Source organism: Balearica regulorum, chromosome 1 (genome assembly GCF_011004875.1).
Source record: "Balearica regulorum gibbericeps isolate bBalReg1 chromosome 1, bBalReg1.pri, whole genome shotgun sequence".
In the NCBI taxonomy this organism is placed as follows: domain Eukaryota; kingdom Metazoa; phylum Chordata; class Aves; order Gruiformes; family Gruidae; genus Balearica; species Balearica regulorum.
This window is the reverse complement of record NC_046184.1, coordinates 194,331,614-194,347,868: the sequence shown is the minus strand read 5'-3', so window position 1 is coordinate 194,347,868 and position 16,255 is coordinate 194,331,614. Positions and strand designations below refer to the sequence as shown.

Genomic DNA, 16,255 nt, shown 5'->3' with positions numbered 1-16,255 from the left:
CCTTAACTGATAGCTTTGTCTGGAGTAGGAAAATACGTGGGCTTATCACACACATCTGCTCAATGTTTTGATAATGCCCTGGAGTTTACAGATAAGAAATCATACCTAACTCCTAACTACACAAGACTGCTGATACCATAACATGTGTCTTCCATTATCGTGTAGATAATACGTACACATTCGCAAATAAAGATAATTCAAACAGTTTATCAGCACTGTTCCAACTCACCTGGGCTCGAAAGACCACTCAGTTGCAAGATTGCCAGTTTACCCATCTCCTTTTGGAGCCCTCTGTGCCCCAAGGCAGTCACCAGCTGCTTCAGACCTTCAGCCATCTGTTCTGCCTGTGTGGGTCCAAGCCAAAAGCATGACTGACTGACATTTTTAAATTTTCTTCTAATCAGCTAAATTCATTGCTTTGTCTCTTATGTTTCCTTTAAACATTTTTTCCCTGTGCTCCAGTGCAAAATGCTGAGCTGTCCTTTCTTTCACATATCTACTGAAAGATTTCTTAGAATATTTAGAGTTCAGAAACCTCTTCAGCAAAGACTTAGTGTAGGGAATGTGACCCCTTCTGGGGTGAAAGAAGCTGTAGCACTGTGAGCCCAACTAGAAATGAGCCTTGAAAAGGAGATGGATTTGTATCTGGAAAGTCCCTGGGAAATTTTTAGCACAGTAGAGTAAAAGAGACTTTGAATATGTCTGTTTTCTCTACTTTAAGCAAAAGAAAAGGAGAGGAAAAAAAGAGGGAAATAGCAGCAGTCAGGAAGTTGTTTTAATGGAAGTATTTAAGAGCATAAGAACAGCAATACTTGACGAGGCCAACAGGCAATTCAGTGTAGTAGCTCCACTATAAGCATCTATTTAGGGACATCTTTAAAAATAAGAAGGAAAGCACAGAGAGATGCTTCCCCAGATAGTCTCCCAGCACTAGCAGTTTATGAATCAAATGTTTTTGAGTCAGAGAGAATCTCTGCTTTTAATAGCCATCAGGGTTTTTTTCCTCAAGAATTCAGTCTAATTTGATCTCACTAGCTCAACAGACCTCATTGCTGTGGGGCATACGATAAGATTTGAGGTCTTATTAAAAGATTTATAGAAATTCCCAGAATTTCTATAAATCGTATTCTCAGATTTTTCAAGGATGCATGAAGTCTGTATACATAATTGCTCTGCTTTTCTTCTGTGTGCTATTACTTTGATTACAGATATAAGTAGCTACTCAGAGCCTGGCTTATTCTTTGTGGCTACAGCTACCTCTTTCACATCAACCATATCTGGAAACATAGGCATGAAATTTTGGGTGGATATAGGTTTCTGACTGAGAAGTTTGCTCCATTCAAGAGAGTAAGATTCATCTTCAATGGAAATCACATGCTCAAACTATAAATCCCTGGGAGTTAATGCTGATACCCTTAAATGATAGGTACAAAATCAGGTGGAGTTTTTATATGTGTATGTTATATAGTTATATACCTAAACAGCTCATTTGTGGATGGTGAACAAAAACTTTGGGGTAATTAGATCATAGATTCACTCTGCTGGGGAAATGATCTTGATATCAAAGTGAGCAGTTTTATTTCTGTATGAACAAGATGGGTGCAGTTGTGTGGTTGTGATGTCTGTCCAGGAGTAACATTTGCATTCTGGATCTTTTCAGTACTGCCATGTAACATGTATGGATTTCTTTGAAAATTCACTTTGAACAGAGTTTAATAACTGTTATTTTCTTCTCTAGATAAAAAAGGTTGCAATATATCTATGTCGCAATAACACTATTCAGACAATGGAAGAGCTTCTTTTTGAGCTGCAGCAAACCGACCCAGTGAACCCAATAGTCCAGCATTGCGATAATCCTCCATTTTACCGTTTTGCTGCCAGTAACAAAGCCTCAGCTGCAGCTTCTGGTATGAACTAAATATGCTTTTCAATTACACTGTCCTGCTCTTTGGTGTCGTCATCTCTTTGAAAAAACAATCTCTTACTTTTGCACCCATTCAGATCTGTGTATATATAAAGTATATACATATATATATATATATATAAAGTGCAAGTTTCAGGGCCTTAGTTGCACATCTAAATTACAGTTCTTTTTGATTCCTAATGTTGTATATGCTTTGTAAACATATGCTTAATTCTCTCAACTTTTTTAATAGGATACTACTAATGTTTGAGGCTGTTGATAACTCATATGAAGTGGTTCTTGTACCACTAGTTTCCGAGAACAGGAAGTCATCATCAATGACAGAGCACTGGAACAGGCTGCCCAGAGAGGTTGTGGAGTCTCCTTCTCTGGAGATATTCAAAACCTGCCTGGACACGATCCCATGCAACCTCCTCTGGGTGATCCTGCTCTAGCAGGGGGTTGGACTAGCTGATGTGCAGAGGTCCTTTCCAACCCCTACCATTCTGTGATTCTGTGATTCGGTGAATGCCGTGATCACAGCAGATACGCCAAAGCAGCAGAGTTTCCTGAAAACTGAGAGCCTCAACTGTGTGGCAGTTCTGGTTTCAAAGGCCTAATGCCATTTCCAAGCTGCAGTAGTCAAAGATACTTAAGAGACACTCAACCCAAAATTTAACCTTGTCAATGTTTTGCCAAATTCTTGAAAAACAATAGGTTATGTCACCCAAGAATGAGCTTAGTTTGAGTGGAAGAGCATTATTATGTTAATCTACCCCTCAAAGCATGTAAACTTCACATCATTCAGCCTTGCAAGCAGGTCCTGGTTTCTAGAGGTAACAATGTTCATTCATATACCAAAGTACTTACAAGATGATTGCTTTGACTGCGGCTGCTAAAAAAATTTAAGTTAGGGGCTTTTATTGCTTTGCAAATACTGTCTCCTGTATGTAACGGGTGTTCTTATTGACATCTCATATACAGGAACCACGTCTAGCAGTAACACTGTTGTAGCTGGCCAGGATAGTTTTCCTGATGTAGAGGAGAACAGAATGGTGAAAGAGACTGAGGAAAGGTTTGTGTTTTGGTTTTTTTCCCCTCCAAAATGTATGTGTTTTCCTAGGCTAAGGGTGAGATGTTGGGCAAAGTTCTGTATTGTTTGGTGAGGAACTCTGATGCTCAGACTGATGCTAAGTGGTGTTATCCCAGTAAGACCATTTTAAAATAAGCATATGTAAGAGTTTAAAAAAAAAAAAGCTATTCACATGATTCCAGTGCCTGACTGTTGTTTAATAATACATTGCAGAGGAACATCTGTTAAACCTACATTGAATTAATTGTGCTAAGTAGATCATGGTTTTGTAGGAATTATCCACAAAGGAGAAAGAAAATCAAGAGTGTATACCAACAATGACTACTTAAATCTTTATGAAAAATCAGGTTCGATCACACCTTTTCATTTCATGGACAGTGAGTAAAATTTAGTATGCAGATTTGTATCCATGATTGCAAGGACATCTCCTTTGTCTGGATAAAATGTCTTACAGAGGAAAGCTTTGTAAAATATTTTGCTTAGAAATTATATATTCGATTTACTCTTTTGGTACTTATAGTACATACTGACAAATGATGAATGAACACAAATGTTAACAGCCATCAGATCCTCAAGTACAGATACATATTTCTTCTCTCACTGAAACCCTCTTATTTTTGTAAGAGAACTTTGAATGACTTCTAACAGCATTAATTAGTAAATGCATTAGTAGTATGTTAGTTTGTTGTTCCTGATAGTCACTAGTATCACTTCAGTAGTCCAACTCACCCACCGTCCATAGGTTCAGGGCTGACAGGTATAGAGACAATTATGTGAGCAAGCTTTTCTGTACTTCAGAACTTGCTTGCCTTCTGCATGTTATAAACGTGAGTATCATTTTGTCAGGTTAGTTATCTCTGTCTGCTAATTTAAATGCAAGCAAAAAATGGCACTCAGTACTAACTAAGGTTTCAAACTGATAGTAAAGACTATTTGACTCAAAATTATGGTTTTCAGGATAGGCACTAGACATGTACTTACAAGGAAGATAAAACCATTCTCCTCTGGATTATTTTTTCGTGATTCTTTACATAAATGTTTATGGCTATATAGTTTTAAGTTAGATTTTTCTATAGTTGATTTGCAGATAAGTTGAGCAAACGTCATCTACTATACTTTAAATCTAACTGTGTTTTCAGGGTTTCTTGTTTTACATAAATTTTAAATGTAACTCCAAAAAGGTTTTGGCATTGAAATCTGCCAGAGACTATACAATAAAAATGAAAGGAAGATTACAAAGTTCTGATATTGCTGTTATGATTCCTGCCAAAAGACTCCTCAGAAAAAAATATAAAATAATTTGCCTGAATTCATTGCTGGCATTTATGTCATCAAAGACACTAGAAGCTGTAAGTGCATGTGCACTTCAAAACCAATGTGTCAATCTTAGAATATCCATTAATATTGACTTCATGTGTCAAGACATATTAAATAATGTTTACAGAAGGTAATAGATTGTAAACAAACTATTCTCATAAATGTGGGCATTTTTTTAATAATACAAAGCTAATCAGAAGATATCTATGTTTTTATGTTGATGCAATGTGATGTAAAATGCCCTGCTCTTGAATAATTTCTATGACCTGTGTTCTCCATTTGTTTCATACAGGATAGAATTCATCTCTGCATATTTCTACATATTTTTTTCCCTAACTTTATTCTTTTATCTTTTTTATGCCAGATAAATCTGTCAGTAATTTTTGTCAGTTTGTACACATTTATTAAGGGAATTTATTAAAATATAGGAGCATCAGATCTGGAAGGACAGAAAATGGCAATATTAAGATGGCTCATGATGCTTTTTTGTCATGTCCACAATGAATTTATTGTGCCATTATGAGACAGATGTGCTTTCGAAACAGCGTAATATGTCAATGTATAATTAAATACCCTTCAATAATATGTATGCACATTAGTAATGAATTGAGAACCTTCAATCTTGTTTTGCTTGATATAGTTGTTTTAACATGGTTACTTGTAATTAATTTCCTAGCTTTGCTGAAACAGTGATGTTTTTACATCATCACTGGTGTGTGAACCTCCTGTATGGCTCCTCTCACTCCATCTCAGCCCTGATTACACTGACAGCACAAGGAGGTGGAGGAAGCCAAAGGAGATAACCAGTAGTTAGCTCATTGTGGATCTGTGGCAGATCTGAGGACAGCTGTGAACAGTTTGTTCTGGCTGTCATATCCCTTAACTCCTCTACTAGATCTGCTCTGGCAGTTGCTGAATTTTCCTATTGAAGGGTGATCTGCTGCAGCTTTTGCTGGTTGATACCTGTGCAGGCTCGACTTTGGACTATTCAGCCAGTTACTGCTTTAGCAAGTGGCCAGAATTTTACCCATGAACATGGGCCGTGACAAAATACTAGCTGTGAACAGTTTATATCTCAGTTCAGCCTTACCACAGTTTCTTGCTTCAAGAAAATCACACGTTTGCAGCATGAGAATTTTCCCTCTGCTAAACTTTAAAAGCTTGTGACGCAGGAGCACACTGTTAGAACTTCTCAGAAACTGGCTGCAAAAATCTTCTTTTGTGGAAAGAGACAGCACATTGCTCTCTACTCCTGCATAAAAGTGCATGCTTAAGGAAATGCTATTTTAGAAGAGTAAGCATATAGTCCAGATGTTTAATGTCAGTCTGTGTTTTTAATGAAGATTTTTCTTGTATTTGAAGGTTTAGTAATGTAATCAGAGCACATACCCGACTAGAATCGAGGTACAGTAATAGCTCCGGAGGATCTTACGATGATGACAAAAGTAAGTTCTGTTACTCAATTTGATGAAATTTCAGATGTTTTGGTGGGAGAGGAAAACATTCTTATGACTGGTGGACGTTCTCTGTTTAAGTTCTGTGGAAACAGTAATGTAGCATCACCATACAGGGAGTGTCCTTCGTACCTCATTTAATTAATTTCCTTTGTTTAACCTGGGCTCAGTCAAACCTACTTAAAGGCCAGAGAACTTCACAGAAGGCAGCAGCAGAGAATCCTCCAGACAGTACCACCTTGAACCTTTCATACATGGCAAGGCGAAAGGCACAGGAGCATTACAGCAAGTACTTTGAATTGTGCCCTTCACCAATATTTCCCTCCAAATCAAGCACCGTTATATGAGCATGAAGAAGAGATTCAGGAGTTTCCAAAAAGGAAGTCTTGTCTCTTCTTTAGCTTTTCTCTGCTGTCTGCAACCAGTTTTTGGCTGCACTGGGCAAACCCGTGTTAGAGGGGAGAGTGAGATAGGGCTCCTGAGCACACTTGTTGTTCTTTATGTACTTCTGCTAAACAGACTATAAATAGACACTTGATGCTTCAGCAGAGATTCCAAAGAAAACCAAGGTATTTCTGTCAACTATTGAATAACAGTGTAGGAGTTGGATGGTTTGACTTCATTTCTGGAGTGCCTTGTAAGGAAGCCAATCTACAGCTTTTGGTTAAGCTCTAACCAAATGTGAAAAAGGCAAGACCTTTTTATTGACTTTTATCTCTGACTTAATGAAGCCATGTCAAATAATATAGAGGCCATAATATCTTGTCTTGATGCTACGAGCACCATTTTGGGACAATATTTTGGCATAAAAAGTAAGGATTTTATATATTCTTTGATCCAAGTAACTTTTTGGCAATACCCTTCTGCAAAATATGGAAACACTGTCAAATACAATATGATAGGATAATTTAAGGTGTATCAGCAACTATTTTTCATAATTATGAAGCACAATATTTACAAAATATTGTGTATGTACATACTGCACTATTTAAATACACAAAAAAGTGTGCAACATATTTAACTCGATGGGTTTTAGTACACCTGTCTTGTTTCTTCTTATGGTGCTGCAGCTACTAAAAATTTTTCAGCAGATATTAATTGGAGCACTGATCTGATCTGCATGAACAGTCTTTCAAAATAGAACAATGTTTATATTATCAGAACATTCTTCACAAGTAGTTGGTTTTGACAAGAGCTTAGAGTAATAAAAGGTTAAAAAATAATGAAAGTTTCTTTGCTCTTTTGGAATGTCTCCTCAAACCGGTGCCCAATTTTTTTTTTCCTGCCTGTACCTGCAAGCTTTATAGTACTGTGAATATTTATGCAAGGTTTGCTTCTCACAGGGGTTCCTTCTGCAAATATACGAATACCTAGATGTAAAATAAAATACATTTTACTTAGCTACTGACATTTATATAGAACTCTAAAAAGAAAGAGTAATTCTTATACCATTTGTCATTCTACAAGATAAATAATGCAACCTTCATTAAGAAAGCACAACTTATTCCCTCTGGCAGGCAGCCCAGGCTGCAAAGGAGTTGGTGGTATGGCTTCTCTCTTCGCTCCAGTCTACTTGAGCATACATCTATTGCTGAGGATATAAATAGGGAACACAACTCTGCAGCACAGAAACTCTTTTGTTCGGGCAAAGTTTGTATGTTAAGGTTCAAAGTGCTTCTGTTTTTTTCTCAGTCTGCACATAAACCTGTGAAAACATGAGTGAGGAGCTAGGTCTTAGTGTGGACTTCATGAAGAAGTTTTATGTGAAACACTTAAATTGGTAGTAATAAATAGTGACCGTGCAGTGCTTTTTATGTGAAAAGCATCTGGCAATCATTATCTGGTTAATCTTTAAAAAATGAATATGTGAAAATGCTATACTTTTCTACATTATTAGGTCAGTTTATTCTTCTTATCTGTAACTAATAAATCATTCTTCAGAAGATGAGAGAAATAAACAGAGATCTAAATCATAAAGATCTAAAGTGCTTCTTGGACGACTAATGCTGAAGAATGAGAAGGATAAAGTTGTCATTTAGTAATAATTGGAGGAGCAACTACTGCATTGAAGGGCTCCTGAAGATCTGGAAACCTGAAAACATTTTGTCAAAACCAAGAAGTGATGTGCATTAGAAGAAGCAAGCTCTGATACTTTTGTAGGCATCAAAACAGTTTTGTTTCCTGTGGCAAGGCCAACAAGCATCTGATACATGCTGTTAAAAAAATGGAAATGCTGAGAGTTTCAAAGTTACCTAACATGCAAAAGTGTAACAGAAAAACAGAGCAAAAAATAACGGTCTCGCGAAAAACTCACAAAGGGCAATGTTTGGATATATGTCAACAACAGGGCTGGAAAGCGAAGTCTGTGTGTCACAGATTGCCAGACCTGGGAAATAAAAACTGACCAATGGGGAAATCGAGAAGAATGAGAGGGAACAAAATACAGGAGAGATGAACAAAGCTGTGCAGCTGAGAGGAGACGGAAAGCAGTGGAAATAGCTTATTTGACCCATATCATTGCAGATAAATGGGTGGAAGAAAAAACCCTATTGCTTATTAACATACAGCAGCTGTCATACTGAAGCTAAGTTAAATACATCTTTGAGAAATTCAAGAGATAATTCATCCCCGTTGAAAGAAAATTACCCTGAAGATGATTTTTTGCATTCCTTATGCCTCCTTCCTAATTCAGGACATTTAACTTCTGCCTCTGTAGCATCACTCAGCAGGGCACTGGTGAGGAGCTGCAAGAATGTGTCAGTGGTACGTGGCTCCTTGCAGCAGATGGCTTCCGACAGGATCTTTGTTGGCTGAATTTTCCTCTCATTTTTTGAAATTCTTGCTTGGTGCTTTGTGATCTAGATCCAGAGCTACCAAGTGACAGCAGGGATTCAGCTGCAGCTCCCACCATTCAGTGCTGTCTGCCTGGAATCTGTTTAATTTCCAGCAGCATGAAAGAGGGATTAAAAACACATCACTTGTTATTGAACACAGGAATTTGCAAACCTCATGTTGTCATCTTCTCACATTATTCCAAACAGCTGAGCTGATATGTCAGCATAAACTCTGTTTTATTATTTCTCCAAAATGGGTAACCAGAGTTGGTTTTTATGCACTCTGTTTTAATGCTTTTCCACACAGATGATCCTGTTTCTCCGTATACAAGCTGGTTATTGAATATTGTTGAAACCAAACAACCACATCCTCTGCCCATGCCTTACAATGGAGGGTGTTGGGCACCGCTTGTGGACTACCTCCCAGAAACCATCACACCCCGTGGGCCCCTTCATAGGTGAGTAGTTTCTCATTCTGACATTTCGAACAGTGAGATGCTTCCTCTTACTGGTTGACCAACCCCAATCCAACTGTCCTACCACTCAGAACATCTGCAAATCAGACCTTCAATTTCTGCTGATTTCTGGTGCTAAAATCATGCAATGAAGACTTGCAATGAAGACTTGCAATTCTACCGGATTTCTACCAGAAAGCCTATGTACAAAGTAGGACATCACTTTCTGCTAGGAATCAGACTGAAGAAACAACTAAAACAGAAAAGGAAAATTTCTCTTTCCTAAGCCTCTGTGGCTGTTATTCATGACACTTTTTCCCCCTTGATTTTTTATTCTAACTAGGCTATGCATATTCTAATTCCTCTTTTACATAATTTGTATTGACAGTAATAGTGTTCTTGTTAGTAATGGGTACTTACCTGCTTAATACTGTAACTAAGTTGCTTCGGCATTAATCATATTGAGAAGAAATGCTACAGATTTGAAAATGAAGAGATTGTTTATTTCTTCAGAAATAGCCATCATGTTACTGTTTTCCCATCTCCAAGATGTTTCAAACTGATACTGTGATTTAATTTCCAGGTGCAATATTGCTGTTATCTTCATGACTGAGATGGTAGTAGATCACAGTGTGAGAGAGGATTGGGCTCTTCACCTCCCTTTATTGCTGCATGCTCTCTTTTTAGGTAAGACCAACAGAAGAAGAAATAAAGTATAAATGTACTCCTGTCCTTTTAGTTTAGTTTTGCTGAAGCTGTAGAGTTGTGTTTCTTATATGTTTTTAATTATGATTTCCTAAAAAAAAAAAAAAAAAGCTTGAGACAATTAGTCTGTGAATTGATGATTGACTTCCTAAAATATGTCTAAAAAAACTGCAGTCCCCCTCTCTCCATGAGAAAGGCAGGTGAAACTCAGCCTTTGTACAGTCTGATTTGTGATGGGCAGCTGGGCAGTCAGCACATGTCATAGACCTGGACTACACACACCCGTGCTGTCTCTTGCCTTTGCAAAAATACTATGTAAGAGAGCTGAGATTACTATACTGCAAAGAGAGCAAAGGTAGGACACAGATCACTGGAAAGCAACCTTCATTAATTTCACTGCTAATGGAATATTTTATCATCAGTGCCATCCCTTATATACTTGAGCATAGAGGCACTGCGTTTTCACCACTGCTGTGTCTGTTCTTGACCGTAACACAATTCATCTGGAGGGTGATACCTTCCTTGTCCTGCCACTTAATATTATGAAAAGTGAGCGGCCTAATTTTTTAGCACACAAGAGTATTTAGCATTATAAAGCTATTCCCTAACTTTCATGGTTGATAAATACTAGTTTTCACAAATAAACACAGCCAGACACTTGTGAAATAAATAAATTTATTATAACTGGAGATTGCAATCCACTTGTCATTCAGTCACCATAGTTACTGCTAAGGCTATTCAGTATATAGTTGAAGAAGATACCTTATTCTCCTTTTCTGCTACTCTGCTACCAACTGTTCCATTTGAAATTTTTTGATGAAATAGGGTTTTTTGGAAAATGCACACTCATCAAATACTCAAGTTTTGTATATCAGTACATTGATTTCAAGAAACTTCTAATGAAACACAAGAATAACATCCAGGACCATGTCGGATGGAGCTTCCAGGGTCAGTTTAAATACAACATTTCACATAAATTCTTCACTTAAAAGTTAAATCTATTTTGTGGCTGCCCATAACAATTTTTTACTTATTTTTTATATTGCTGTGAACTTTCTAAGTGTAAGAGGGAGCTGAAGGAGAACTGGATAAGTGTATCAATCAAATCAATAACCATCAACTGATCAAACAATGTTTTTAGTATGATTTGTAACAAGTGTGAGAAAACTAGTGCTTACAGTTAGAAATTCTCACAAGAATAAATTAATAACCTTAGACAGAAGCAGTATGCAGCAGGACGACCACTTCAGTTAAGACAGCTTTAAGAAACCATCAGGGAGCCATGCAAATAAACATATGCAGAAACAGAGTTATGATATTAGTAATCCATTATAAAAATATCTTTACTGATTTGTTCATTCAGCAATGTTTCAACATTATATTATTTCATAAGAAGTAAATAGAAATTTATGAATACCATTTGAGACAGTCCCTTGACTAAGAACTCTCCATTCGCAAATGTGAAACTAGAGCTAAATGTAACTGATTACTAAATGAAACTGGTTTAGTTGTAACTAAAATGAGATCACAGCCTCCAGTCTTCAAGATAAATTTCTCTACAGTTGCTATACCTCCTGTGGAAAATTTTCCTGTTTTGTAGTAGAGCTCTGTTATGATGGTGTCAAGAAATTATGCTACACATGTTAGCTAAAGGTATGAATGTGATTGAAAAGGAAGTATTTCTGTCCCTTTGGAATGTGAGCAGGCAGATGCATGTGCCTGAAAAGGAAACTGGAAACTGGTATGGTAGCTAGCTGGACAGCCTGTATCCTTCTGTTTATTGGAATGAGTAAAAAATTACTAAAATGAAGGAATTTTGCAATGTATGTGTTTAACAGGTTATTGGATGGTTTGTAGTACTGATAGTGAGGTAGAGAGGCAGACTGCTGGTGTGAACTTCCTATCTCAGTAGTGCATGAAAATAACTGCTGTTTAAAAACTCTTTTGCAAGCAGTGTGAAATGAGTTGAGAGGCTAGACTCCTTTCCCATGGAAATGTGTCCACATCACAGAAGTTTACCCTCTTGGGAACTCTTCCAAGTTAAAGAAGGGCCCGGCACTGGACAAACACAAAGACTGAACTGTCCTTCTCACTTCATAGTTAGCATATCTATGTCAATACTTTAATACAGCCCCAGAGTTTAACAGGATTTCAGTCACAAGCCCTGCCAATATAGAATTTATTTTCAACTATAACTTTGTATGTCATTTTTAGTGTATGTTAGAACAGAGTAGGATGGGTTCGTTATCTCCTGGCAGGTGGAAGGAAATGGAGAAAGGAGAATAGGAGCAGAAACCTGAAGAAGCTGAAGAAGAGGTGGGCAGGTTGGCTGTGGTTCTTTTGGAGGAGGCTGTGGGCAGATGAGTAAAGCCAAGGATCACAGGACTTCCAAAGACTTGCCCATAGGAGCCAAAGACACATTGTTCAGACTGTGGCAGTATGAGCAGATTCATTTTTGCAGGCCAGACAAGAACCAGTGTGACTGGAGTATATTAGGTAACCCTGACTTGAAAGACCTGTAGAGTAAAGGAGCTGCTTTGTAAAGAGTATAGAATCATAGAATCGTAGAATGTCCTGAGTTGGAAGGGACCCATAAGGATTATTAGTCCAACTCCTGGCTCCACACAGGACCAGCCGAATCAGAGCATATGACTGAGAGCTTTATCCAGATGCTTCTGGAACTCAGTCAAGCTCGGTGCTGTGACCGCTTCCCTGGGGAGCCTGTTCCAGTGCCCGACCACCCTCTTAGTGAAGAACCTTTTCCTAATATCCAACTTAAAACTCCCCCGTCGCAGCTTCATTCCGTTCCCATGGGTTCTATCAGTGGTCACCAGAGGGAGGAGATCAGTGCCTGCCCCTTCGCTCCCCCTCACGAGGAAGTTGTAGGCCACGATGAGGTCTCCCCTGAGTCTCCTCTTCTCTAGGCTGAACAAACCAAGGGACTTCAGCCTCTCTTCATATATCTTCCCCTCTAGACCTTTCACCATCTTTGTTGCCCTCCTTTGGACACTCTCCAATAGTTTTATGTTCTTTTTGTACTGTGGCACCCAAAACTGCACGCAGTACTTGAGGTGAGGCTGCACCAGCACAGTGTAGAGTGGGACAGTCACTTCCCTAGACAGGCTAGCAATGACATGCTTGATGCGCCTCAGGATACAGTTGGCCTTCCTGGCAGCCTGGGCACACTGTTGACTCATATTCAACTTGCTGTAGACCCAGAGCCCCAAGTCCCTTTCAGCATGGCTGGTCTCCAGCGTCTCATCGCCCAATCTGTATGTATAGACAGGGTTGCCCCTTCCCAGGTCCAGAATCCAGCATTTGCCCTTGTTAAACCTCATGTGGTTGGTGATTGCCCAGTTCTCCAATCTGTCCAGATCTCTCTGGACAAGGCCTCTCCACCCTTGACAGAATCAACAGCTCCTCCCAATTTGGTGTCATCTGCAAACTTGCTCACAACACCTTCTAGTCCTACATCCAAGTCATTTATGAAAACGTTAAGAAGAACTGGCCCTAAAATTGAGCCCTGGGGAACCGCACTAGTGACTGGCCGCCAGCCTGATGTAACCCCATTTACCATAACTTTTGGGGCCCAACCCATCAGCCAGTTGCTCACCCATTGCACTATGTTTTTGTCAAGCTGTATGCTGGAGATTTTGTCCAGAAGGATGCTGTGAGAGACAGTATCGAAAGCGTTACTGAAATCTAAAAAAATGACATCAACTGGCTTCCCTTGGTCAATTAGATGGGTGACCTTGTTGTAAAAGGAAACTAAGTTTGTTAGACAGGCCCTTCCTCTCATGAACTCGTGTTGGCTGTGACCAATGACTGTGTTGTCCTTCAGGTGTTTTTCGATAACTCCCAGCATAATTTTCTCCATAATTTTACCAGGCACTGAAGTGAGACTGACAGGCCTGTAGTTACCAGGGAACTGAGAAGAGAGGAGCTGAAGAAGAAAACAATTCAATTTTTCAGAATGTATTTGTAAATATCCTGGAAGATACTGAAAGAGAATTGAAAAGAGATTACTGCCACAGAGTGCAGTTTATTTTACAAACATCTGTTTCCTTTATATTCGTATTTGTGATTTATGCAGGTTATGTTAAAATCTTACAAACAGCAGTAGTGCTAACTAGATCAGAGTCTTTCAGTGCTAGACCTTTGGTTTCAGTTCCACAACCTGAGCTATTGGCTAATTTCTTATGCTACTCACTGGAAGATGAAGTTCTTTTTCAATGGATTTTGTCCATCACTTCCTTTCTTAATAAATCAGTATCTACCTTTTACAGTTTGCACTTGTTGGTAAACTGATGTGTGTGCAAGAAAGCCAGATACTGAGGTAAGCATTGTTTTGTACCTCCTGAATTGGACCTCAGTCTGGAAACTAAATATACACACACACATTTGAAGTAAAAACACTAGTAACTGTGTCCGGAAATACTGCATCATTTGTTTGCAGTGTTGCCTTGAACTGCCTTGGAATTATTGCAATTTCTGGAATGTGAACTTGTTTATTATTACTTCACACTCAGTGATTGCTGTAACCTTTTCTTTTAGGTCTTGACCATTACCGCCCTGAGGTTTTTGAACACAGTAAAAAGTTACTGCTTCATCTTTTGATTGCGTTATCTTGCAATAGCAACTACCAAGCCATTGCATCAGTGCTTCTTCAGACCAGAGAGATGAACGAGACCAAGACTCTGACAGTACAACCGGCATACTTACCTGAATATCTTTATACAGGTAATAAAATAAAAGAAGAAAAGAACATTGCATTATACTGTGAGGTTTTTGAAAGTAGGATGTCAAAGATACTTCCCTAATATATAACAGTTTGGATAAATTAAAGTGGTAAAGTGACAAATATGAACAGTTTCCATTAATATTAATTCCATGTGAACTACCCTGGAGATGTGCCCAAATTATTATTAGGTAACTTTTCATGATAGTGAGAAAGCTATCTGATGTAAGGCAAAATATATAATGTAGAATTTTAAACATTAATATGGCTAATAACTTCCTAACTTCCCCCTCAGGGAGCCAGGACTGCTTCAAATGAGAGCAATCACTCCTCAACCTTCAAAAGAAATGAATAAATAATTCCAACACGGAAAGAGCAGCAAGAATGTGCAGCTCAGATTTTCCATTATTAAGTTAAATTTCACATGATATACACCCTCCTTTATATCACAGATACACTTCATTTCTATCCTGAAATCTCTTTCTGCATTAGGAGGCTTACTTCAGACCTCTGCTGAAACAGGTCATCTGTTAACTTTGAGCAATTTATCTGTTTTTAAGGTGTTAGTTGGGAACAGCTTGTAGAAGGCAGCTAGGTTTACTATTCTCATGTAATATGACTTAAAAGCAAGCATAATGTTGAGATTTGAAGGAATCACAGAACGAGTGTAGAGTTATCAAGGTAGGATTAGTTGTCTGGGAGAGGGTGAAGAACTTTACCATAGAGTGAGAAATGAAAGGGAGACATAATCAAACTAATGGTATTTCCATGGTTCCTTAGAAATATAACTAAAAGTAATAAATAGTTTGGCTTTATAAAGAATATTACTTGATAACTGATTATTATTTTTTATGAGATACAAAAAAAAATTAATGAGAAGGGATACGTATTTCAGATCAATTAATTAATTTGACCTTTTTTTTAGGTTTCATTCTGAATAAAGTCTGTTTAAAATTACCTCACATGTGGATTTCCCTCCTTGAGTTGTGTAGATCTCTTTTCCAATGCATGTCAATGAATTGTTAAATAGAGAATAAAATTCTTACATTAAAATTATATTACTGCTTGTCTGCCAAAATGAAAAACTTTTCATTCCTGTCTCTGAAAAGCCTAATTGGTACCCTGTGTCTGGGCCTCTTAAGTGCAAGAAGTTATCAAAAACTTTGTATTTGGATTCTTTTTTTATCAGCTAATACAAAGAATGAGAGTGTGGGTGAGAATCCGTAGCAAAGAATCCTAACTGAAAATACTTTGGCTCAGGTTCATTCCACGTAATGTCAGGCAACTAAATTAAGAGTCCCCTGGACTGCAATGAATTTTGTCAGTGGAGAGGCCCCTCCTGCTCCCAGTCTTCTCACAAGGCCAGTTTTTCTGTTGTAGATACAGCTGAAGATGACTAGCAGTCTAACCTTAAGAAAACAGGTCTTAGTTTCTAGTTCCAGCTCTGAAGTTGTGTGGCAAGCTTTTAATCTAGGAGAACTCTCATTCAGATGTTTAACCTTAATGCTGAAAATATTTAGTGTGAGTAGTCTGGTGTTTACAGTTACTAAAGATGTTGAACAGAAGCCTTAAACATTTGTGTCTCAGCTTCTAGTATGTTCGTAAAATTAAGACAATATCATTGTCCTGAAAATCCCCCCCTGCAGAGGCTTTTTTTCCTCACCAGACTAGTCCAGAGAAGTGAGCTGAACTTAGCCAACTTCAATATTCACTTTACAGAAAGACATAGTTCTGATTGTAAAATGCCATGAAACAT

The 16,255-nt window shown here is 38.1% G+C and overlaps 1 protein-coding gene across 9 annotated transcripts in view; it reads left to right on the top strand.

Annotated features, from left to right (window-relative positions):
* The window catches only part of FRY (FRY microtubule binding protein), a 253,474-nt gene that overhangs the window by 185,772 nt on the left and 51,447 nt on the right, over positions 1–16,255 (top strand). For all 9 annotated transcript variants that reach the window (XM_075742053.1, XM_075742052.1, XM_075742047.1 and 6 more), the window contains 6 exons: positions 1,739–1,907; positions 2,888–2,978; positions 5,676–5,758; positions 8,909–9,059; positions 9,640–9,743; positions 14,316–14,501. In XM_075742053.1, coding sequence (XP_075598168.1) covers positions 1,739–1,907; positions 2,888–2,978; positions 5,676–5,758; positions 8,909–9,059; positions 9,640–9,743; positions 14,316–14,501 — 784 coding nt within the window. The remainder of the gene's footprint in view (positions 1–1,738; positions 1,908–2,887; positions 2,979–5,675; positions 5,759–8,908; positions 9,060–9,639; positions 9,744–14,315; positions 14,502–16,255) is intronic.